The sequence below is a fragment of the Haliotis rubra genome, unplaced genomic scaffold (genome assembly GCF_003918875.1).
Source record: "Haliotis rubra isolate DU_JTF1 unplaced genomic scaffold, ASM391887v1 Scf552, whole genome shotgun sequence".
Taxonomy (NCBI): Eukaryota; Metazoa; Mollusca; class Gastropoda; order Lepetellida; family Haliotidae; genus Haliotis; species Haliotis rubra.
Genome location: NW_025767249.1, coordinates 24,779 through 51,384, shown reverse-complemented (window position 1 = coordinate 51,384; position 26,606 = coordinate 24,779). Strand labels below are relative to the sequence as shown.

Below are 26,606 nucleotides of genomic sequence, written 5' to 3'. Positions count from 1 at the left end.
CCGAGAACTTATTTAAACCTAACATCTACCATTGAACCACAACAGTTTTGACATGGCTTATTTGGGGTGTGTGAGGTGTGGTTCGATCATCAGAATGATCATTAGCCTACTGGTGATGCAGACATATCATTGTACCCATAAGAAGGCGAGAACTACTCACAAAATACAAAATGTCACTAATCAATGCCCCAAAAATAGTACTCTGACGCATTAAACATTTAGTGTTTGTCGATAACAGAATACCAATTTCCGAAAACGATATAGTGCCAGACCTCAGAACGTGGGAGTCCTAAGAGTATTGCTTCATTCACGGTGCCCCATTATAATCTGTATCATCGGTCTAAGGCTCTGTGTTGACATGTACAAAAGCATGAGTTGGATGTGGTCGTTCTATATGTCTACCAAATTGTATCAATTTGAACGACGTACAGTCGCCTTGACAACATTCGCCATTAGTTTAAGAAGGTATTGATTTGAAAAATATTCCAGCAGTAAAACATCTGACGGCATTTCCTTCACAGATGTCAGACGCAATGATCGAACGCTAACAAAGTTCCCCACGAAGTTCCAGATTCGCTCCAAGATGATCTTAAACTTTGCGTTTTTAGTCAATGGCTTTAAGAAAAATCAGGATCAAGTGCAACTTAAAATGTATTCATGCAGCTCAGTGGTATGTGATATTTCGTAATTACAAACGACAATACGTCGTCAATTGCACGAACCCAAGGTCTCTGGATCATCAGCTGGAAAGCAGGGAGGCAATTGTTCTGAAAGGCTTTACAATGCAGAAATTGCACAATCGTCTTGTAACGAGCATGTCAAAGATTTCATCGATTCTGCCATTTTTAGTGTAATAACCACTGAATTGAGGGGGCGAAATATTATCAAAGGTCACCTCGATCGTGTGATGCATATCATTCAAAGGCATCTCCATAATATGTCAGGACTCACGGATGATTTGAGGGTCACCTTCACTGCCAAGGGCGTAGGACCACACGTTACAAATGAGATTAACAGAAAATATGAAACACAAATGAATATTTTCTTTTACACTAATGCTGTCGTCAACAAATTCATTGCCTGAAGTTGATTCGATACCTCTGGCAGATCAATCAGAAAGCCGGTTTCTTTAATGTCACGAACGTCAGTGTCCTGTGCTCGCCATGATATAAGGGTGAATGCCATCAAGAGAGACTGCAGGATGAACAAGCGTCTTCCCAAAGGCATGTACACATGTAATACAAACCCTCACAATTTGTGACAGATAAGCATCTTGCAAAACACTTGGGTGATATACGTTTCTCCTCAAAAAGGAAAAGTTTATGCTTATTTAAGATTGCGAATACAATCTGATGATCTGATGTGAGATTGAGAGGTTGTATCGAATCTTCCATTGAACGAATTGATTAATGGCATTTTCTGAACTCTGCTAAGTGTGTGCGTAGTTTATACAGTCTATGATATCCTCTTTTCTAGATAATCTCTCGTAAAATGCAGGTCAAGTCATCCAACAGGTTGGTTGCATTTCAAGGCCATTGTTTTAAAATGAATTATTGTGCGTTTCCCTTGTATGTAACGGTCAGTATACGAGCTACGTTGTAGTTGTTGACGTTCATCATGAAGGCGCCAAACGAAGAGCATCATGGCAATTTGCTCTCATGAAACAGTAAATTCATCAGAAGACATACTTCAACAAATAGAACGTAATTCGTATACAGATACACAGCAGGGCATAGCAAAAACAATTAATTTTAACCCTATAAAACTTTGATTATTTAATAGGAACAATATTAATTGAGTGAGTGAGTTGGCTTTTACGCCGCTTTTAGCAATATTCCAGCAATGTCAAGGCGGGGGATACCAGTAATGGAGTTCACACATTGTGTCCAATGTGGGGAATCGAACCCGGGTCTTCGCTTTATTCACTAGGCTACCCCCCGTCCCCGAACAATATTAAAGGGGAAAGGGGATTTGCTGCTGTCGTTGTGCAAACCGTCCCAAAAATGTCATCATACGTTACGTCCCTTTCACAAACGTCATAAAAGGGTGACTACGGTAATGAAATTCACATGAAACAGAAGTTGTGCGCAGTAAAGTTGTCAATGAAAAAGAACTTCAAACCAGGTATATCCTCAAAATGGAGTGCTATCAACCTTTTGTGAACTTATGCTATGTGACTTTGAGTGATACTAAGGCTATGTAAGCTGAGGAGGAGGTTTACCACTTGAGGTGGCCCGAATGGATTGTACGATGCAAGAAAAGCTAATGTGAAACTTAGCGATTTCGTTCGGCATGTTGATAATTCAGATTCATCATTTATTTCTAAAACAAATTAAGACATTCGTCTTGGTAGAATGAGTACACTCTTAAAGAAATTGACGCATAAAGATACCGTCCTATTTGACGTTATTTTTAGTCGTTGAGGAAATCCCAAGTATTTCTGCATCTTCACTACGCTCGATTGGCATACTGACATGGGACCACTGACATACTCACGCGACATACTGACGTTCGTTGCGAACTTCCAGGCGAGGTCAACAGCTTTTAAAAAAACAAAATGTCAAATAGTATTTGTGATGTAACGAAAAATTATGACTTTTAGAGATTTGAATACGTTTATTTAATATTATGTTACTCTGATGTAATACAACTCAGTGCATCCATTTGTTTAACTAATGTTCAATCACGCTGATTGTGCATATGGGCGATGTTCGCCTCATAGTTTTAGCGCGATTTACATTCGCTATTTTCATAGGTCTCCATAGACAGACTTGAATGCGGTCTGCGGTCAGTTTGAGACACACCATAAAGCGATCACAGATTTGATATGTTGTGGGGGAATGATAGCAGCAGTTTGTCATTGTCGTAGCTGTATTGATCGACATCATGTTGACTGATTAGCTGATCTACACCTCCTATTTTAAGCAACACCTTGACAGTGCCAAGAACACCTAGATCATCAATACTGTAATTAGATTTTTTATGGTCACAAAAGGTCAAAATAAACATATGGGCACGACGAGAGAACTATTTCAAGAGATGGTCCGAAGAAGTTTCTATTTTATTAACCGGGAGGTCATGATGTTTGTTGCATGGTAATCTGATGACAAGCTCAAAGGTTAAACAAAACACCAATTCCATGACGCTTGGCGCAAAACGCTTCACCTGAGTATCTGTCTCAAACAGTTGATAAACGTCCAGAAAGACAACTTTAATCGTTACACTGACAAAGAAATAAATCATTTGAAAATATCTGTTTTGATTAATTAAAACGAAAAGATATTAACACTTCGTGTTTTTTGTGTCGTGACGTCATCCGTCCCACAAATATATTTGAGGAGTCATACAATGACCGCTTCTAATTTGTTAGAACTGGAATGAAATCCAGATCAAATAGATGATGAGAATGATGATATCGATGAGAATGTGAACGTGCTCCGAACAATGAGTCCTGAAACAGATTCACTCATGATTATTATATTCACTGTGTGTATATATCGTGTAAACATGCAACCAGGTTTGAATAAATTCCCGTTGAAGGCAAAATCAATTTTGCAAGTAATTTCCAGACATTGTAAATAATCATCTTCGAACAAAACCAAAATTTATTTGTGGAATGTTGGGACTTGTCAATATCTAGTAATGGAAATATCGCATACATGTTGTACAAATACGGCAGAATCCAGTTGTGACATATTGGTTCAATTATATTTACCAACTACTTAGAAAATGTGTACAATTTAATAAAATTGCAGCGGAACGTGAAAGGGCGTATAATCACTTCCTGACGCCTGGACACATTCTAATGATACATTTTGAATCTTCTGAAATGTCCTTCTTGTTATGTAATCTTTAACTTTTCGAAACATTATTTGGGGTTATTACGATGACACCAAATTATGTGAAAAAACTATTGCATCCATTTTCATGCATTCTTTTTCTGTCAAATTATTACATTATGAACACAATGACTGAAGAAGCGTGTGTAATTTTACTAAAGTAATTGAATTCTGGTGTCACCTATTGTACATGCTTTATAATAGACTGCCCAAACATTGTTATATTATGCTCAAGTCCTTAGATGATGTTGGCCGCACTACCTGGGCAACTTGTGTCAGAAATATTTTGCTTAAGTATGGTTTTGGCTATGCATGGTGGATCAGTCAGGATGTTGGCAATGTTGATTATTTCATATCCTTGTTTAAGCAGAGACTTTCGGATAATCTTAACCTTGTTGGTTCACTTCAATTCAAAATTCTAAAACATGTTTTTATTACTTCCAAGTTAAGACATTTCTAAATGTGGAAAATATTCAAATTCTGATATTCCTTTACAACTCAGATCTGCACTCTCGAAATTTAGATGTGGTAATTTTAATTTAGCAGTTGAAACTGGAAGATACAATAAAGTTAATTACAAAGATTGTTTATTTTGTAAATTGTATGACAAAAATGTTATTGAAGATGAATTTCATGTCCTCCTTAAGTGTGAACGTTTTTCCGATTTAAGGTTAAGATATATTCAAAAATATTTGACTGATTTTGATTTAAATGCCAATTTTATTAACATTATGAAAACACATAATGACTGCATCATAAAAGATGTTAGTATTTTTCTGTATCATGTACTTCAACGCGTTAGAAATGTTCCTCTTACACAGCATGTGTACTAAACTATCTAAACCATATGCAAATGACTGTATGATGGGCCCGTGAAAGTTTTACTGAATAAACTTGTCTGTCTGCCTGTATAATTTTGTCATTTGTAGGTACATACAACCAACAAGTCACCGTAAATCGCTGAGCAGAGCTGTGTATCTTACCTGTAGCCGGAACATATGAATATGGGTTCAAATCTGAATGAACCCTGTTTATCATTGTCAGTTTGTAAGCGCCATGCCCATGCTTGCTGTGTTTGCCAAACTGGTAAACGTAACGACTCGTATGTATTGTTGAAAACGTGAAAAACGATCCCCATGGGATACAATGACATTCATTTTGGCACACACTGTAACAGATTACCCAATCCATTGCCGTCTCTCTGGACGACAATCGTGAGCTAATGTTGACCCATTATGACCCGGACACCCAACGGGATACGGGAGAGATGGCATTTGCATTATGTATGACTCTAGGCACATACCATATTAAGCAAATCCGTCTTAGTTACATAGCTGTAGACTATCTGTTACGTAATGCGTGCTCCCAAAGGAAATATTTCGTGTGTGCTTTCAATCTTTTCTGTGAACTATCGGTCAAATAACATAAGCATTGACGTAAAGTTAACGTTTCAAATCTTAACGTGGTTGTTCGTTTTCAGAATTAATATTTAATGTGGGATCACTGAAACTACATGTTAAGTTCTCGGAGATAATGAACATAATGAGTAATCAGTGATGGAATAAAATAATCAACAAGTTTGATCCGTATGACACAGGCAAGAACATGTTGACATGAACGAACACGCCTCAAGAGCATTCTCATGCATGTTGTGGCAAGTTAAACATTATCTAACAAAATCAACGCTAGGAAACAAAACAAAAGTGTTTGTTTTTGTGTCGATAATGAGATGAACAAGATCACTGATTAGAGTCAAGTAAAACCAATCTCGTTAATGACAACCGAGGCACAAAGCACAAATGCAATCAACATGATTTCACAATATGTGTTGTTTTAGTTAAATAATATCTTACAAAATCAATGCTATTGAACAAAATAAGACTACTCGTGTTTATGTCGATAACGATATGAAGAACATCACTGATTAAAGTCAAGCACAACCGTTACTGTTTCTGGATTGATCCGTTACAGAACCAATGCAAGATGTCCTCAATATTCAGTTGTTTCCAACCTGTACACAGCGATGAAGAACATTTCAAAGGTGATGATGGTGATTATTGCGTTAATGCAAATAAAACAAGATTCATGCAACATAAAGACTGGATGAAGTAATGTATTGATTATGTACAATCGTGCTACAACAACTGTAATTATATGAAACTACGTTGTATGAAAGAAAACCAAACTTGCTTGATAACGGTGTTAGTATCTACACCGAGACGTCACATTCATTGCAATAAAGACTTTGAGTGAGTGACTCAATATTTAACGTCACATTGGCAATATCTCAGCCATATCGTGACGAAAACAATTCATACAATAAAAAGTGAAAACATTTGGAAGATTAAAACTTGTCGACGATGGACATTAAACTACTAGAGAATCACAGATATGAATATAAAACAAACGAGCAAAGCTAAAACATTCCAATTAAGGAAGACACTACAGTATAAAACACGGGCTATAGATCGCCATCAACTGAAGGTAGATCACCATGCTAGGAACCATGACAACTTACATTATTTTTTTATGGTGATCTACCTTCAGTTGTTTTTTTTCATCCTGTTTTTATATTGTATTGTCCAAATAGTGCTATCAGTTTTAACTTTCCACACTAGTTTTAGTTGTAATTGTGATATTCTGGTTGTTTTACTGTCCTTCGTCGACAGGTTTTTATAATATACATATATTCAATTTCAATGTCACATATGTTCTCGTCATTATATGGCTGAAATATTGCCGATGTGACGTTAAATAATAACTCACTCACTTACATTACTTTTGCTACCTGCATGGACCCTAGCTGGATTTACACCATCCCTTCAGCCACTGGCGATTGTAGGAAAATTTAGCCATCTGGTGTACATATAAGGATTGAAAATATTAACTGTCCCGTAACGTCAGCATACCTCCGGCATAGAGTTTAACATAAAAGTTGTCTTTTTTTCTGTTGGAGCTGCTATCTTTATGACGCCATCAACGGAATATGATCTATTCTGTTAGCCGATTGATGTCGCGGCAGAAGTAGGTAAGTGACACTTTCGTTTACTAGTACTTGATTGAACAGCAATATACTTACCTGGATGAAGTGATATTGGTGTGTTATCCTTAAGTGCTGTTAAATGAGTTTTCAGTAGACACATTAGCAAGTGAAGTATATATCGGGTTAGCATTACTTCCGTATTCATTCGCAGACATCTGATGCCATCGTTGATCTCACAACTATTCATAAGTGTTGTATTTTTATTGTAGTTGTAAATTACTTCCTGAGTCCAGTATGTATTGATATAGTCAATAATGTGTGATCATATATAGAGAGGGAGTGAGTAGGCACAACGGGGCAGACCATTTGGAAAAAAGGGTTCAGTGGTACAGACTTACAGAGACACATATCAAATAGTGGATCGCGAGTTATCTCAGGTCTAGAAGTCATTCATGGTAATATGCATGTACACAGACATGGTGTCAACAAAAGCTGATAATCGGTGAGACCCTTGCCCCCATAGGCGTAAGAGATTTGGGTATGCAGATTTATGGGAGACGTCCGTACGAATATGTATATTGCATCTTTAAACTACATGATTAGCTTGCACGTTGAGGATACCAACCATTTTCCCTACAGGAGAAAACAATTAACAACTGCTTAAGGACCGATTAAGCTACAACAGTTTGCATTTATAATAATAATAATAATAAATGCATTTATATTGCGCTATTTTCCATCCGTTGCGGTTGCTCAAAGCGCAGGTATCAAGGATAGTACTTGGAGAAGAGATGGGTTTTTAGTTTGGACTTGAAGACAGCTAAAGATGGGGAGGTTTTGATATCAAAAGGAACACAGTTCCAGAGAGAAGGAGCACAGAATGAGAACGATCTCTGGCCGAAGGATTTGAGATTGGTCCTGGGGATGGTAAATAAAAGTTGATAATTGGATCTCAGGTTTTGGTATGAAGTATATTTCTGGAGAAGTCTTGAGTCAACCCTTCTGGTATTGCATGCAATCTCTTTAATGAAAACCTAGGGATTAAAAAGAAATGCAATCCATATGATTTTAACGACACTTGTTGTTTCAACGGTATTACCGTTTTCTGACCAAGCTTTTGGCGGAACAGCATCAACAAGTGACATTGTTAAATAGAGACAAAGTTGGTTTATATATGAAAACTATATGTGTACTAAAGGTTCGTATTTGTACTCAACATTTGTAAGTCCCCATGGTTCCAGGTATGGTGATCTACCTTCTACTTGTTGGCCATCTATAGACCGTGTTTTAAATTGTATTGTCTTCTTCAATTAAAATGTGTTAGAATTACATGCTAGTTCTATATTCATATCTGTGATACTATAGTATTTTTACTGTCCATCGTCGACAGGTTTTACTCTTCAAAATGTTTCAATTTGTATTGTATATCTGTATTGTATTGTTTTCGTCACGGTATGGCTGAGATATTGCCGATGTGACGTTAAATATTAACTATTAATTATTTAAAACCCACTCACTCAACGTTTGATTAGTTCCTTGTGTTCCTCTGGTAAGTGCTGATGTATTATTTCAAGTGCAAAGCAATGTTTATCAGCCATGGTATCCCATTACCCCAATACTGAGCGTTCGGTTGAGATTCAATTCCGGTTATAATTTTGTATTTTGTGTTACATTTTACTCAATTGGGTAACACCTGGGGCCCCGACAGCCATACGGAGACAAATGTATGAAATATTGAAATATGTTTCAATATTTGTAGAACAAACGGAAAGTTCTCTAAACTGAGAACTTTTTACGGGCTTTAAGGATGCAATACACTCTCTCATGTTAATAACAAGACTGGCTTAATTTAAATATATACAACGTCAGTGTTAAAGAATGCCAAATCTTGATTATCCTAAGAAATAGATTCCACTTAGCGAAAACGGCAAACTAGCTGTCCAAATTATTTGAATGAACCAGGAAAATCATTGGTGAAACCATATTATGAAAAGTGTCACCCGCCATTTACACAGTTTATTGCTTTAACATGTATCTGCGTTCCGACGCCACACAAGAGTATTCCTGCCATGCGACTGCAGCCCGTAAACATATGCAATATTAATGGTTATATCGGGCTGGATTAAGCGTGTAAAAAGGGATTATATGCTCAGTGTCTGCCATCTGACATCACCAAATTCAACACTCGATGTAATGAACAGCAGTTGAAGTTAACAGATAGATACAATTAGGTTACAACTGATTTTCACTATATGTTAGAAAAAGATGTTCCTCGAGATTTTGATAAAAAGGACAAGATATGTTGTATTCATTTTCTGATACAAATTTGACACAGACCTGACACGAAATCGTCTAACACAGTGTTCAGTTTGGTGATTCTGTGTAGAATTAAACAATACAATTCATAATAATTCATCTTTCTTGTTAAGTATACGTGAGTTTGGGGTACAGAGGAAAACGTATATTTGATCCAGTGTCGTCCACGGTTGAATAATAACGGTTTTGTTTTTGTTGCAACAATTTATCCCTTTTCAGCACGGTCAGAGTAAATAATTATTTTAGTACTTTCGTATTATTTACTGATTACTGATTAAAGAATCTCACCTGTAACCAATTCCATTTGTGCTGTGCTTCCCAAGATGGATGTCATGCTGAACACGAAACATAATTACCCCTTTTGGATGAAGAGGAATGTTCGAACAAAGTCACATGCCTGAGAGAGCACTGGGCACCCCAAAAGTCCTCTTTAGTCGGAATACTGTTGTAGCAGTAATTTCGTATGATTATGGGATGACGATAACGCTTTTATTGAGATGTACGTGATATACATGTACTTCTAAACCAGCACAAATGAATATTTATCCATTCTTAAAGTATGAATAAAACGCTGATTCGGTTATCAGTTAGAGTAATTTACGGATTCTGATTCTGGAGGAATAATTGCAACAAAACCATTTCCTTTACCAAGATACAACCATCTATCCTATGCAAGTTTTTAAAATGTTCGCGAGGTGGGCGTATCCTGTTCCATCGATGGCAGTTATCACAGTCACTATTCACCTGACAGTACACATGTCTATCATAAAACTCTGTGCAATCTTTGTAGGGGGGAATGATAGCAGCAGTTTGTCATTGTCGTAGCTGTATTGATCGACATCATGTTGACTGATTAGCTGATCTACACCTCCTATTTTAAGCAACACCTTGACAGTGCCAAGAACACCTAGATCATCAATACTGTAATTAGATCTTTTACGGTCACAAAAGGTCAAAATAAACATATGGGCACGACGAGAAAACTATTTCAAGAGACGGTCCGAAAAACGTTTCTATTTTATTAACCGGGAGGTCATGATGTTAGTTACATGGTAATCTGATGACAAGCTCAAAGTTTAAACAAAACACCAATTCCATGACGCTTGACGCAAAACGCTTCACCTGAGTATCTGTCTCTGACAGTTGATAAACGTCAACAAAGACAACTTAATCGTTACACTGACAAAGAAATAAATCATTTGAAAATATGTTTTCATTCATTAACATGAAAAGATTTTAACACTTCGTGTTTTTTGTGTCGTGACGTCATCCGTCCCACAAATATATTTGAGGAGTCATACAATGACCGCTACAAAAGTGTTGTTCACTTTAATTAGTTAGAACTGGAATGAAATCCAGATCAAATAGATGATTAGAATGATGATATCGATGAGAATGTGAACGTGCTCCGAACAATGGGTTCCTGAAACAGATTCACTCATGATTATTATATTCACCGTGTGTGTATATATCGTGTAAACATGCAACCAGGTTTGAATAAATTCCCGTTGAAGGCAAAATCAATTTTGCAAGTAATTTCCGGACATTGTAAATAATCATCTTTGAACAAAACCAAAATTTATTTGTGGAATGTTGGGAGTGTCAATATCTAGTAACGGAAATATCGCATACATATTGTACAAATTCGGTAGAATCCAGTTGTGACATATTGGTTCAATTATATTTACCAACTACTTAGAAAATGTGTACAATTAAATAAAATTGCAGTGGAACGTGAAAGGGCGTATAATCACTTCCTGACGCATGGACATATTCTAATGATACATTTTGAATCTTCTGAAATGTCCTTCTTGTTATGTAATCTTTAACTTTTCCAAACATTTGGTGTTATTACGATGACACCAAATTATGTGAATCAACTATTGCATCCATTTTCATGCATTCTTTTTCTGTCAAATTATTACATTATGAACACGATGACTGGAGAAGTGTGTTAAATTTTACTAAAGTAATTGAATTCTGGTGTCGCCTATTGTATATGCTTTATAATAGACTGCCCAAACATTGTTATATTATGCTCAAGTCCTTAGATGATGTTGGCCGCACTACTTGGGCAACTTGTGTCAGAAACCTTTTCCTTAAGCATGGTTTTGGCTATGCATGGATCAGTCACGATGTTGGCAATGTTGATTATTTCATATCCTTGTTTAAGCAGAGATTTTCGGATGATCTTAAACCATGTTGGTTCACTTCAATTCAAAATTCTAAAACATGTTTTTATTACTTCCAAATTAAGACATTTCTAAATGTGGAAAATATTCAAATTCTGATATTCCTTTACATCTCAGATCTGCACTCTCGAAATTTAGATGTGGTAATTTTAATTTAACAGTTGAAACTGGAAGATACAATAAAGTTAATTACAAAGATTGTTTATTTTGTAAATTGTATGACAAGAATGTTATTGAAGATGAATTTCATGTCCTCCTTAAGTGTGAACGTTTTTCCGATTTAAGGTTAAGATATATTCAAAAATATTTGACTGATTTTGATTTAAATGCCAATTTTCAAAAACACATAATGACTGTATCATAAAAGATGTTAGTATTTTTCTGTATCATGTACTTCAACGCGTTAGAAATGTTCCTCTTACACAGCATGTGCACTAAACTATCTAAACCATATGCAAATGACTGTCTGATGGGTCTGTGACGTTTTACTGAATAAACTTGTCTGTCTGTCTGTATAATTTTGTCATCTGTGGGTACATACAACCAACAAGTCACCGAAAATCGCTGAGCAGAGCTGTGTCTCTTATCTGTGGCCGGAAAATATGAATATGGGTTCAAATCTGAATGAACCCTGTTTATCATTGTCAGTTTGTAAGCGCCATGCCCATGCTTGCTGTGTTTGCCAAACTGGTAAACGTAACGACTCGTATGTATTGTTGAGAGCGTGAAAAACGATCCCCATGGGATACAATGACATTCAATTTGGCACACACTGTAACAGATTACCCAATCCATTGCCGTCTCTCTGGACGACAATCGTGAGCTAATGTTGACCCATTATGACCCGGACACCCAACGGGATACGGGAGAGATGGCATCTGCATTATGTATGACTCTAGGCACATACCATATTAAGCAAATCCGTCTTAGTTACATAGCTGTAGACTATCTGTTACGCAATGCGTGCTCCCAAAGGAGATATTTCGTGTGTGCTTTCAATCTTTTCTGTGAACTATCGGTCAAATAACATAAGCATTGACGTAACGTTAACGTTTCAAATCTTAACGTGGTTGTTCGTTTTCAGAATTAATATTTAATGTGGGATCACTGAAACTACATGTTAAGTTCTCGGAGATAATGAACATCAGTGATGGAATAAAATATTCACAAGTTTGATCCGTATGACACAGACGGAGAACATGTTGACATGAACGAACACGCCTCAAGAGCATTTTCATGCATGTTGTGGCAAGTTAAACATTATCTAACAAAATCAATGCTAGGAAACAAAACAAAAGTTGTTGTTTTTGTGTCGATAATGAGACGAACAAGATCACTGATTAGAGTCATGTAAAACCAATCTCTTTAATGACAACCGAGGCATAAAGCACAAATGCAATCAACATGATTTCACAATATGTGTTGTTTTAGTTAAATGATATCTTACAAAATCAATGCTATTGAACAAAATAAGACTATTCGTGTTTATGTCGATAACGATATGAAGAACATCACTGATTAAAGTCAAGCACAACCGTTACTGTTTCTGGATTGATCAGTTACAGAATCAATGCAAAATGTCCTCAATATTCAGTTGTTTCCAACCTGTACACAGCGATGAAGAATATTTCAAAGGTGATGATGGTGATTATTGCGTTAATGCAAATAAAACAAGATTCATGCAACATAAAGACTGGATGAAGTAATGTATTGATTATGTACAATCGTGCTACAACAACTGTAATTATATGAAACTACGTTGTATGAAAGAAAACCAAACTTGCTTGATAACGGTGTTAGTATCTACACCGACACGTCACATTCATTGCAATAAAGAATTTGAGTGAGTGACTCAATATTTAACGTCACATTGGCAACATCTCAGCCATATCGTGACGAAAACAATTCATACAATAAAAAGTGAAAACATTTGGAAGATTAAAACTTGTCGACGATGGACATTAAACTACTAGAGAATCACAGATATGAATATAAAACAAACGAGCAAAGCTAAAACATTCCAATTAAGGAAGACACTACAGTATAAAACACGGGCTATAGATCGCCATCAACTGAAGGTAGATCACCATACTAGGAACCATGACAACTTACAATATTTTTGTATGGTGATCTACCTTCAGTTCTATTTTTTCTTGTCATCCTGTTTTTATATTGTATTGTCCAAATAGTGCTAATAATTGTGATATTCTGGTTGTTTTACTGTCCTTCGTCGACAGGTTTTTATAATATACATATATTCAATTTCAATGTCGCATATGTTCTCGTCATTATATGGCTGAAATATTGCCGATGTGACGTTAAATAATAACTCACTCACTTACATTACTTTTGCTACCTGCATGGACCCTAGCTGGATTTACACCATCCCTTCAGCCGCTTGCGATTGTAGGAAAATTTAGCCATCTGGTGTACATATAAGGATTGAAAATATTAACTGTCCCGTAACGTCAGCATACCTCCGGCATAAAGTTTAACATAAAAGTTGTCTTTTTTCTGTTGGAGCTGCTATCTTTATGACGCCATCAACGGAATATGATCTATTCTGTTAACCGATTGGTGTCGCGGCAGAAGTAGGTAAATGACACTTTCGTTTACTTGATTGAACAGCAATATACTTAGCTGGATGAAGTGATATTGGTGTGTTATCCTTAAGTGCTGTTAAATGAGTTTTCAGTAGACACATTAGCAAGTGAAGTATATATCAGGTTAGCATTACTTCCGTATTCATTCGCAGACATCTGATGCCATCGTTGATCTCACAACTATTCATAAGTGTTGTAATTTTATTGTAGTTGTAAATTACTTCCTGAGTCCAGTATGTATTGATATGTCAATAATGTGTGATCATTTCTAGAGAGGGAGTGAGTAGGCACAACGGGGCAGACCATTTGGAAAAAAGGGTTCAGTGGTACAGACTTACAGAGACACATATCAAATAGTGGATCGCGAGTTATCTCAGGTCTAGAAGTCATTCATGGTAATATGCATGTACACAGACATGGAGTCAACAAAAGCTGATAATCGGTGAGACCCTTGCCCCCATAGGCGTAAGAGATTTGGGTATGCAGATTTATGGGAGACGTGCGTACGAATATGTATATTGCATCTTTAAACTACATGATTAGCTTGCACGTTGAGGATACCAACCATTTTCCCTACAGGAGAAAACAATTAACAACTGCTTAAGGACCGATTAAGCTACAACAGTTTGCATTAATAAGAATAATAAGTGCATTTATATTGCACTATTTTCCATCCGTTGCGGTTGCTTAAAGCGCAGGTATCAAGGATAGTACTTGGAGAAGAGATGGGTTTTTAGTTTGGACTTGAAGACAGCTAAAGATGGGGAGGTTTTGATATCAAAAGGAACACAGTTCCAGAGAGAAGGAGCACAGAATGAGAATGATCTCTGGCCGAAGGATTTGAGATTGGTCCTGGGGATGGTAAATAAAAGTTGATAATTGGATCTCAGGTTTGGTATGAAGTATATTTCTGGAGAAGTCTGGAGTCAACCCTTCTGGTATTGCATGCAATCTCTTTAATGAAAACCTAGGGATTAAAAAGAAATGCAATCAATATGAATTTAACGGCACTTGTTGTTTCAACGGTATTACCGTTTTCTGACCAAGCTTTTGGCGGAACAGCATCAACAAGTGACATTTTTAAATAGAGACAAAGTTGGTTTATATATGAAAACTATATGTGTACTAAAGGTTCGTATTTGTACTCAACGTTTGTAAGTCCCCATAGTTCCAGGTATGGTGATCTACCTTCACTTGTTGGCCATCTATAGCCTGTGTTTTAAATTGTGTTGTCTTCTTCAATTAAAATGTTTTAGATTTGAATGCTAGTTTTATATTCATATCTGTGATACTATAGTATTTGTACTGTCCATCGTCGACAGGTTTTACTCTTCAAACTGTTTGAATTTGTATTGTATATCTATATTGTATTGTTTTCGTCACGATATGGCTGAGATGTTGTCGATGTGACGTTAAATATTAACTATTAATTATTTAAAACGCACTCACTCAACGTTTGATTAGTTCCTTGTATTCCTCTGGTAAGTGCTGATACGTGTAATACTAGTCTGGACAAGACAATCCTGTGCCTAACAACATGTGCATCGATCTACGCAAAAGGGATACAATGCAATACATCAATAAAGTCAACAGGCTGAAGCTCATTCTTGTAAGTCGCATATTAGGCCAAGCATATGAGTTGCTGAAGATACATACTACTCCTGATCTTTAGTAATTACCCCGGTCTTTAGATCATTACGCACTGGTATTATCGTTTTCCGATCCCTGGAATGTACACATACCAATCTATCTGTTTTGTCGAAAATAATTACAGTTGAAACGTATCACCTTGTTCTTGCACTGTATTATCAAACGAGATCTGCTGTGGGACGATGGTGCACCGTAAATGATTCATTTTCTACAAAAGAGACCTTTTACTTGACAAATTCTATGTGTTTTCGAGCTTGTTCCTGAGAAACTGAACATTTAATTATGTGAACAACATTTTCCAGGAGTTACAAGAAGTCTTCATGTGACATTATCTTCAGGCGATCCCTGATATTAATTGCAGTAGGCAGATGTTCTTGCTGAAATTGATGTGATGTATTATTTCAAGTGCAAAGCAATGTTTATCAGCCACGGTATCCCATTACCCCAATACTGAGCGTTCGGTTGAGAATCAATTCCGGTTATAATTTTGTATTTTGTGTTACATTTTACTCAATTGGGTAACACCTGGGGCCCCGACAGCCATACGGAGACAAATGTATGAAGTAATGAAATATGTTTCAATATTTGTAGAACAAACGGAAAGATCAGTAAACTGCGAACTTTTTATGGGCTTTCAGGATGCAATACACTCTCTCATTTTAATAACAAGATTGGCTTAATTTAAATATATACAACGTCAGTGTTAAAGAATGCCCAATCTTGATTATCCTAAGAAATAGATTCCACTTAGCGTAAAGGGCAAATTAGCTGTCCAAATTATTTGAATGAACCAGGAAAATCATTGGTGAAACCATATTATGAAAAGTGTCACCCACCATTTACACAATTTTATTGCTTTAAAATGTATTTGCGTTCCGACGCCACACAAGAGTATTCCTGCCATGCCACTGCAGCCCGTAAACAAATGCAATATTAATGCTTATATCGGGCTGGATTAAGCGTGTAAAAAGGGATTACATGCTCAGTGTCTGCCATCTGACATCACCAAGTTCAACACTCGATGTAATGAACAGCAGTTGAATTAAACAAATAGATACAATTCGGTTACAACTGATTTTCACTATATGTTAGAAAAAGATGTTCCTCGAGATTTTGATAAAAAGGACAAGATATGTTGTATTCATTTTCTGATACAAATTTGACACAGACCTGACACGAAATCGTCTAACGCAGTGTTCAGTTTTGTGATTCTGTGTAGAATTAAACAATACGTACAATTCATAATAATTCATCTTTCTCGTTAAGTATACGTGAGTTTGGGGTACAGAGGAAAACGTATATTTGATCCAGTGTCGTCCATGGTTGAATAATAACGGTTTTGTTTTTGTTGCAACAATTTATCCCTTTTCAGCGAGGCCAGATCGATAATTGCATGTCAGAGTACATAATTATTTTAGTACTTTCGTATTATTTACTGATTACTGATTAAAGAGTCTCACATGTAACCAAATCAAATTGTGCTGTGCTTCCCAAGATGGATGCTGAACACGAAACATAATAACCCCTTTTTGGATGAAGAGAGGAATGTTCCGAACAAAGTCACATGCCTGAGAGAGCACTGGACACCCCAAAAGTCCTCTTTAGTCGGAATACTGTTTTTAGCAGTAATTTCGTATGATTATGGGATGACGATAACGCTTTTATTGAGATGTACGTGATATACATGCACTTCTAAACCAGCACAAATGAATATTTATCCATTCTTAAAGTATGAATAAAACGTTGATTCGGTTATCAGTTAGAGTAATTTACGGATTCTGATTCTGGAGGAATAATTGCGACAAATCCATTTCCTTTACCAAGATACAACCATCTATCCTATGCATGTTTTTGAAATGTTCGCGAGGTGGGCGTTTCCTGCTCCATCGATTGCAGTTATCACAGTCACTATTCCCCTGAAAGTACACATGTCTATCATAAAACGCTGTGCAATATTTGTAAGACATTGATCAAATGGACCCGTGAAGATCCGGGGTAGAATAGGTCTTCAGCAACCCATGTGCTTGCCATAAAAAGGCGACTATCTTGTCGTAAGAAGCGACTAACGGGATCGGGTGGTCAGTTTCGCTGACTTGGTTGACACATGTCATCGGTTCTCAATTGCGAAGATCGATGATCATGCTGTTGATCACTGGATTGTCTGGTCCAGACTCGATTATTTACAGACCGCCGCCATATAGCTGGAATATTGCTGAGTGCGGCGTAAAACTAAACTCACTCACTCACTCACCCATTGATCAAATGACAGCACAGATAGCAAACGGTGCACAGTGCGCTGAACTGAGCCGTGGATAGAAGCAAATACCTTGGACCTCGGGTATCACTGTAATACAGGAAGTCTCAGCTGCACACTCTCCATAATTGCTTCACTGGGGTAAGCGTGTTTGGACGCGTTGCTTTTCGCAATTGCCCACAGCTAGTTATGGCAGAAATGGGTGGAATGTTCCCCAAAGTGGCATAGTACACGAGTCACTCGACGCATCAAGGTGCAATACCACCATTGCGCGAATGATACAGAGTGAGTGAGTTTAGTTTTACGCCGCACTCAGCAATATTCCAGCTATATGGCGGCGGTCTGTAAATAATCGAGTCTGGACCAGACAATCCAGTGATCAACAGCATGAGCATCGAGCTGCGCAATTGGTGATATGAAGTAACATTAACCAAAGCAGTTACTTATAATTAGTCATCACGTTGATTGTTATTAGACGATGGCTTTGTTCGCTGAATGGTTATAAAGAATAACGAAAACGCCAGAAAACGCCAATATTTATAAAAACAACAGAGCCATCAGGCCACCATCAACTCTTACTTTCTGAAAATCTCATAGTCCCTTGTGTGCATCAATGTGCGACAATTCCGTTACTGGTTTGTCTGCGGCTTCGACATTTCTGTAATCGAGCTTTGCCTCTGGGAGCAGAGTGTCAGTAAACAAGAACTAAGTAATAATTGAAATGTTCACAGTTTTATTACTCTGCTATTAATTGATACCCGTATCACTAGACGACAAATGTAATGATAAAGAATTCAATTTACCCTCACAGTGATAGCTAATGCACAAGCTGATTAGCTAAGCTAATGCAATACTATGAGAGTATAATACTATGTTATAACATGACAGTATCTAAATTGTTCTTTATACTGAGAAATGCATAGACAGACAATTAAATCGGATGCGATAAATTCACACATGATAGTTAATTAACAATCTAATGGCTGTAGACGTAAAGTAGACGTAAAACGCCCGAATACTAAACTAGTGTTATAAACAAACGACCAAGTGAATATTTATATATTTGGCTTTGTACCTACAACTGTGATATCTAATTTAATATTTTAAATTAATTGTCCGTTGACGATATGCATTTATTAATAGCTAACTTGTTCTCATCGTGATATGGCTGGAAAATTGTCGATGCGATTTTAACTCACTCACTCACTCAAAATAACTGGACAAGAAAATGCCAAACCTTCCAACAATAAAATGTTTCTTGACCTATCTACACTCTACACTCTTCAATAACAATCACTGGGGAAGGTATTTGACCAAAAGATTAATTTGACTCCCAATAGTAAATAGGTACTTTACCCAAACTATACAATCAAGGGAAATCAATGGAGTATGAGAAACAGTGGCTACAAGTTCAGCTCAATACCACAGTACCCGGGAGAAAACTGCCCAATAACTTACTAACGGAGAACGGCAAAGCGACGCCTGAAGGTAAAAACATGTGAATTTGACAAGGATGGTAGAGTACAACCAGTCCTGGTCAGACGGGGAAAATCAATAGCCAGGTTAATAAACCAAAGTGTTTCTTAACATAAGGAAACCCGAATAGACACATAGTTACTTGACCCATACGGAAGATGTAAATATAAAAAGAAGGTGCTGAACTTAAGCAACCCATGTGAACTTCACATGATTTACATTCGGATATATACTATTTTGAGGAAGCCAGAAATACATGACCATAAATACATGAATACATGAGAAATATCTATCGCTTTTGAGAGAAAATGAAAGTTACACAAACACTTTCACTTCATGAACAAGGTAGCATGAGAAATAACATATATCAAATATAAACAATATAAAGGTGATCCATTACACAGCTAGAGAACATCATTCTCTGACAATGAATTTGAGACAACGACGAACACTTCAGTTTACCGAAAGGCAACGGAAGACGGACAATTAAGGCAAAGGTAAAGCTGCAGTCACTGACAAAGACACTGTCACTGACAGACATCATATAATTTGTTTTGTAACGAGGAAGGGCGGTGGGGTAGCCTGCTGGTTAAACCGCTGACTCGTCACTTGTCACGCCGAAGATACGGTTTTCGATTCCCCATGTGGGTACAATGTGTGCAGCCCATTTTCTGGTGTCCTCCTCCGTGATATTGCTATTAGCGGCGTAAAACTAAACCCACCCTCTCACTTTTGTAACAAGAGACAATGTTAACGTATTGCTGTATCGCCATCGGCCTCCTGCAATCAGTCGAAACTAGATAGCGATTGGGCGTTACATGTTGATGGAAGAGACGATAGCTGTGGTGGGTGCACTTCTTCATCACTGTACCACCGATCTGTATACGGCCTAACTAGTGCAGTCATGCTAAATCCCCAGCTAACACAGAAACGTTTAGAAAACGTTTTTGTATCGTTTCAAAAACGTTCAATAAAACGTTTTTAAAACCTAATTTTGTGGATTTCTTTTTACGTTTTAAAACCTTTTTAACGAAACGTTGGCGAGAAACCTTAGAAACTTTTTAAAAACGTTTTTCCATGGGGTTTCCATAACGTTTCAAAAATTTGTGGGTTGAACCTTTTTGCGATTGTAGAGATATCAGAAACGATATCATCTTCTGATATCGTTGCAAGGCTAGTTTACCAACACTTTGAATCCCGTCCAGTAAATAAATGCATACACGTAAATACATTTGTTAATCATGTTATCCGTTATTATTTAGTAAAAATGAAAACAAAATAATGACATATGGAAAATAATCAGTCATCTTTCTCATCGGACTCTTCTTGCGTCTGTGTTGGCTTCTGGAAAAAAACACATAGAAATTCTATAAGTATTTACTGTCCCTTCACTCTTGATGATGCTAAATTACTGCTAAATTACTGCTAAATAATGTTTCTGTGTCATGAAAGTATGTTGAAGAGTACAAATTCGCACCAGTATTTATCGAAAACTTACAAAATAAGTACAGATCAATCAATCTAGACCTTTAATCATATACAATAGGAATGTATTAGCAACCAATGGGGTTCGCCGGCGATTTTTTCGCACCAGGTGGCGTGCGGGAAACCGGAAGTTGAATACTTCATAGGGCTACGCTTTTAACATCACTGACACTGTATAGATTAGTACATTTTTCCGTCGAAAATGCCACAGTATTGTTCTGTACCTGGTTGTACCAACTCTGGAGGACACAGATACCCATCTGATTCTGATTTACGACTGAAGTGGCGAGTGGCCGTGCGGCGAGTCGATCCAAAGACGAAGAAACTTTGGCAACCCGGAAAAACTGACGTTGTGTGTCAGTCACACTTCACAGCAGATGACTTCACGGTGACATTATTAGGTATGGATCAATAATTTAAATGCATAATATTTGAAAATTATTGCAATTATTGTTATTCATTTGTTCAGTTCATTCCAATTTGCGTAAATGCTGGATTTATTGGCCGAAGTTTTGATGTTGGCGTGATGCTCAGATCAAATGAAAACGATGTTTATTATAATATTATTATTCGAAACCGACATTTAGTAGATCAAAATACAAGAATTTCAATTTCATCCTGCATGATTAATTTGAGACAGAGTCGAAACAGATCAGTGTTCACGAAAAGCATCGGTCCGTCGGACATTTCCGATGGAAGTTACAATGGTCCGATGCATATTGTAGAACTGTCGGTCCTTGTGTCCGACAGGATATTACATCAATGAATTATGCATTAATATGTTTTCATCAATAAATAAAATAAAACATGACGGCTTTTGTTGTTTTTCATGGAATATTAAGTGGAACACGTTTGATGCTATTTTTATCGATCGATCAAGGTCAGCTAGCAAGGTTATGTACTGTTTAATGTATCGTGCAATCCGATTGGCTGTTTTCACGACAGCTTCTTTTCAACAACCAATCAGGTTCCACGATACGGAAAGTTTAGGTTAGATACTGTCACAACAAGAATGGCGGGTTTTCCGTAACTTTGCGATTCACGACGTGTCACTACATAAATAGAAGGGACATGTTGAATTTTCTCAAATATTATGATGGTGCTAGGCCTTCAAAGGCCCCTGCAAAGAAGCGTCTACCTACTGATGAACTTAAATCATCAGAGAAACGGTCGAGTTATGAACGACCGGACCGTTCGTTCAATCCGTCATGGCAAAACGGGAGAAGTTGGCTAACATTTGCCGATGGTAAAATGACTTGCAACATTTGTGTTAACTATAATGCAAGCAAGAATTCAGCTAGGCCTAGTTCTGATCAGAATTTTATTTCTGGGTCAAGAAACTTCAAGAAATCGACTGTGACCGATCACGAACTGAGTAGAATTCACATTCGTTCAGTTGAATTATTCAAAGCCGAGACTAGTTCCAGTGATGAAATAGCGTTTTCAAAGGCAGGGAGAGCTCTACAGAAATTAAAAAGTGCTGACAAAACAAAAATGACTTTTCTATTTAGAAATGCACATGCTGTTGCAGTGAAAAATAGACCCCTTTCCGATTTTAAATGGTTGTGCGAACTGGACAAAGTTCAATCTTTTTTTTACTTCATAATGGATGCGAGCACAGACATAAGTGGCGATGAACAAGAGTCCATGTATGTCAGATCATGTCACAAAGGTGTTGTCACAGAGAATTTTCTCAATATAGGAAGTCCAAGAAGCACATGTTCATCGGATTTGTACTTTTATGTCACAAACATCTTGGAGTCTACTGGCCTACACAGCTTTGCAAAAGGTAATTAAAAGCTATCATCTTAATGAACTGTATCCCAACAGCACATAATACCCAAGAACACAAAAAGTGGACACACAGGTGCTTTGAGTAACAGATATGTAAATGGTTTTCATGTATTTAATTCTTCATTTTTATTATTTATTCATATTATTTATATATATCTTAAGTCTTAAATGTGAAGATTTTTTAGTATGTCACACAGTTTATTCATAGTAAAATTAACTGAACAAACCAAAAATATTACCTATGATTTAAACCCATATTCAATGTCAGTTGCCAAGTATGTTCAATGAAATAAACAATCAATTTTTTTTTATTTTCTTCCTACAAAATGATGCTATTACACAATAAGTGACAATCAATATTTAACATGTTTATCATTCATTAACATTCAATGAACTGGGAACAATTAAATTCAGCACTTTAATTATCTTTTAGGAGAGAGGAGACGGTTGAAGCTGGACGCTGTCCCTTCCATCTTCACTCACAAGACGCGGACATCATGTCGACCCAAGAGGAAACACCAGCAGAGGGAGACAGAAGCCAGTGATGCCATGGAAGATGTTCAGATGGAAGTGGTTGTGGACTCATCTGATTCTAATGTTTCTACCAGTACCACTAATGATCCATTGTGTGACAGTGACCTTTGTGGTAGTACATTTCAGGATGAGCAAGTTCAGTGTAACCTTTTGGGTAAATATAGCATTGACATGTATATAAATAATTCTAAGGCTGTCCATTATTATACTGGTTTTCAGAACTATGATCATTTCATGTACTTTTTTCACTCACTTGGGCCAGCTGCTTATGAGCTCAATTATCAATGTGTATCTTTGTCGCCTAAAGACCAACTGTTTTTAACTTTGATGAAGTTGCGTCAGGCAAAGGAAGATGTAGAATTGAGTTTGTTTTTCAATATATCAGAGTCCACAGTATCACAAGTTGTTATCACATGGATAAATTTTTTGTATTTTCAATTAAAAGAAGTTAAAATATGGCCATCAAGAGAGACTGTTGATCACCATATGCCTCAAGATTTTGGTAAAAAGTTTGGTACTACAAGAGTAATATTAGATGCCACTGAAAACCCTATCCAAAAACCATCTCATGTAGATGCTCAGAGTGTAACATGGTCTAGCTATAAGCACCATAATACCATTAAGACTATGATAGGTTGTACACCTAGAGGTGCTGTTTCCTTCATAAGTGATTCATTTGGGGGCTCGTCAAGTGACCGTCAGATAATTGAAAAATCTCCCTTACTAGACCCCTCGGTAGGCATGTTTTATAAGAAAGATAGCATAATGGCAGATAGGGGTATATTGGTCCAAGATCTTTTTGCAGCTCAGGATGTACATGTCAATACACCCACAACACTTAAAGGTAGATCCCAACTTGAGCCTCATGAGATTGTGAAAGATCGCAGAATTGCATCTAAAAGAATTCATGTTGAAAGAATAATTGGTCTCAGCAAAACTTTCAAAATTCTGAAAGTAAATCTTCCACCTAGCAAAGTAATGCATGGGTCTAGAATTGTGTATGTCTGCTTTGCCATTTCAAATTTCAGAAATTCCATTGTAAATGAGTCGGCTTAGTTTGATTTGTATATACATTGCATTAGTAATGTGACGAAAAATATACCAGCACTTTTCATGACCATATTTATGAAGGACCATTTGAAATGGCAGTGCTGTTGAAAACTGAAAACTCTGTTGTTAGAGATATATCAAATATCTGGAGATTCATGTATAAATGTATATCATATATCACTATGATCACATCATTTGGAAAGTAGGACAAATAATTGATGCCTTCCTTTTTCAGATAACTCAAACAAAACCACAACAAAATTGATAAAAATATAAGACGTCTTTATTACAATATTTACTCCAATAATCCAGGTATGGAGCATGATGACATGCAATTGTGAATGCTGCCCCCAATATTACCACCAAACTGGTGCCACTGACCAGTTTAATAAGTAAAACTTGAACAAGTGATAACTTCAAAGAAAGGATTGTGATATTGAACATATGAACTTCAAAATGAGGCATCATGGTAGCATTAATGATACAGATTTATGTTAGATTTTTTTTATTGCATGCGATCATGATCCTCACCTATCATAGGCAGGGATTTTCCTTCAGTCCTGTATTGGTGTATTCTCTGTCTGCCTGCACTTTAATTGGCTATAAGCAGATTAGGATTAACAGTCTAGTGCCTGCACAATCAGAGTCTGTTCAAGTAAGTGGAGTTCACTTCCCACTCACCTCCAGGCTCACTAACTCACCACACTGAACACAGTTCATAATGATTAGTTAACTCAGTCATTAAAAGTAATCAAATATGACATGTGGCATGGGGTTATAAAACAGCAATTTAGTTTACCAGAAGTCATTCTACAATGACAGGCACATGTTCACTTTGTTCCCAATTCCTGGGGTGCCCAGAGTTAAGTATGCAAGTTTAGAGTCTTAACTGGTACCATCTCACCACTTGTTTATGGTGATGAAGTTTCTCATCAGGTGGGATTGTGACTGAGTGTGGTTATTGTCTTATGAAACAAATTATACAATGGTATGTATTTACGTATACTGCTCAGTGCACATAAATATCTATTTCTGGTGTGACATCTATGTCAACGTATTTTCAAAAGACTCATATTTGTATATGAAATGTAAATTGCTGATTAAAAATTTCATCATATTTGTCAGATAATTCATTTTCAAATATTTGTATAAATGCAATATTGTGTATGCATATGATGTTACATGCAATATCAGTAAAATTTGTGTATGGCCATATGCATTAAACAAGATGTGATAAACTTTACTGTAAATTGCTGGCATACTTGCATTTCTACTACAGACTATAGCTTTAATCCCAAGTGTTGTAAGGGTTAGTCATTTTAATCCAGTAATTTTCATCCCTAAATAATATGTGCATGCAAAAAGAGAACACCGTCCTGTATTTGAAGGTCCCTGGTACTCATACTCTTAAATTTTCAGGGGTCCTGGACAACAAAATGGGGGTACCAGACACCTTTATTTTTCTATTAATGCTATTATTAATGTTGTAATATTGTTGTAATTCAGTTACTGTTATTGCATTGTGCATCATGGTCATCACATTGTTACAGTACATTAAATTGCATATAATACATAACCCGGCTAGTAGCAGACTCTGTAATAACTTCTTGTTACTTGATTGAAATTTTACAAAATGTATTAGGACTCTTTCTGCTTCCCCTTGGAAGCGATATTTATTTTGGTTGCATCCTTTGTCATTTTTATGCTCATAGGATGCAGGAATCTGCATCCAGTAAATCCTGGATAGGTTATGGACCTGAAGTATGTCAGAGGCACAGTCTACTCTGTTACTACTGAATCTGTCAGTGTTAAGTTTTGTAAGTATGTGTTCAAACTTGGGAAATTTACATGTAAAATCATGTATTGATACAACAAAATGTAATGAAGTGCAACACTTTGTGCAGTTACTGAATAAATATTGGTTGTTAAGATCCTTAAGTCTGAACTACTATACTTAACTGTGTAAATAGAGATATCATGTCAATAAAGTCAATAATACAGAATGACCAAGATTATTTGTTTTTGTTTTATGACACCAGCAGTGTATCCAAACGTCTGTGGATACAGGATTTTACAAGACTGATGCAATGTAAGGTCTAAGATGCTGTTGGTAAAAGAGTTCTATTTTTGGGAGCATAGAAAGCTGAAAATAGTCATGGTCAAGGTCAATCTTTTCAACAAACATATCACAGAAAGTGTACACAACAAAAAAACAACATTTTCGTTTGGCAATGTACAATTGTCCTTGAATCTGATGATAATAATTATTTCTTTGATTCAAACAAATCTTCCCTGTGGAATCATACAAAAGATATGGAAATTTCTTGCCTGGTTTGATCATATCATCACGCCCAGCATAAGGACATTTCACTTCAACCAAACAATTGTCATCTATGATTGCATCTGGAGTTGCACCCAAGAAAGGTATGT

The 26,606-nt window shown here is 36.6% G+C and overlaps 1 protein-coding gene across 1 annotated transcript; it reads left to right on the top strand.

Annotated features, from left to right (window-relative positions):
- Positions 1-20,934: 20,934 nt before the first annotated feature.
- On the top strand, positions 20,935-24,187 carry LOC124253791. Its single transcript, XM_046687638.1, has 2 exons — positions 20,935-21,199; positions 23,026-24,187. Exons 1-2 carry the CDS (start codon positions 21,001-21,003, stop codon positions 24,180-24,182), a joined length of 1,356 nt encoding a protein of 451 aa, XP_046543594.1. The 5' UTR covers positions 20,935-21,000; the 3' UTR covers positions 24,183-24,187.
- Positions 24,188-26,606: the final 2,419 nt, after the last annotated feature.

What these genes read in the sequence shown, in the direction of transcription:
- LOC124253791 (XM_046687638.1), top strand. Translation starts at nt 21,001, where the DNA reads ATGCCACAGTATTGTTCTGTACCTGGTTGTACCAACTCTGGAGGACAC. An exon ending in CTTCACGGTGACATTATTAG is followed by an intron (nt 21,200 to 23,025) that starts GTATGGATCAAT and finishes ATTATCTTTTAG; the next exon opens with GAGAGAGGAGACGGTTGAAG.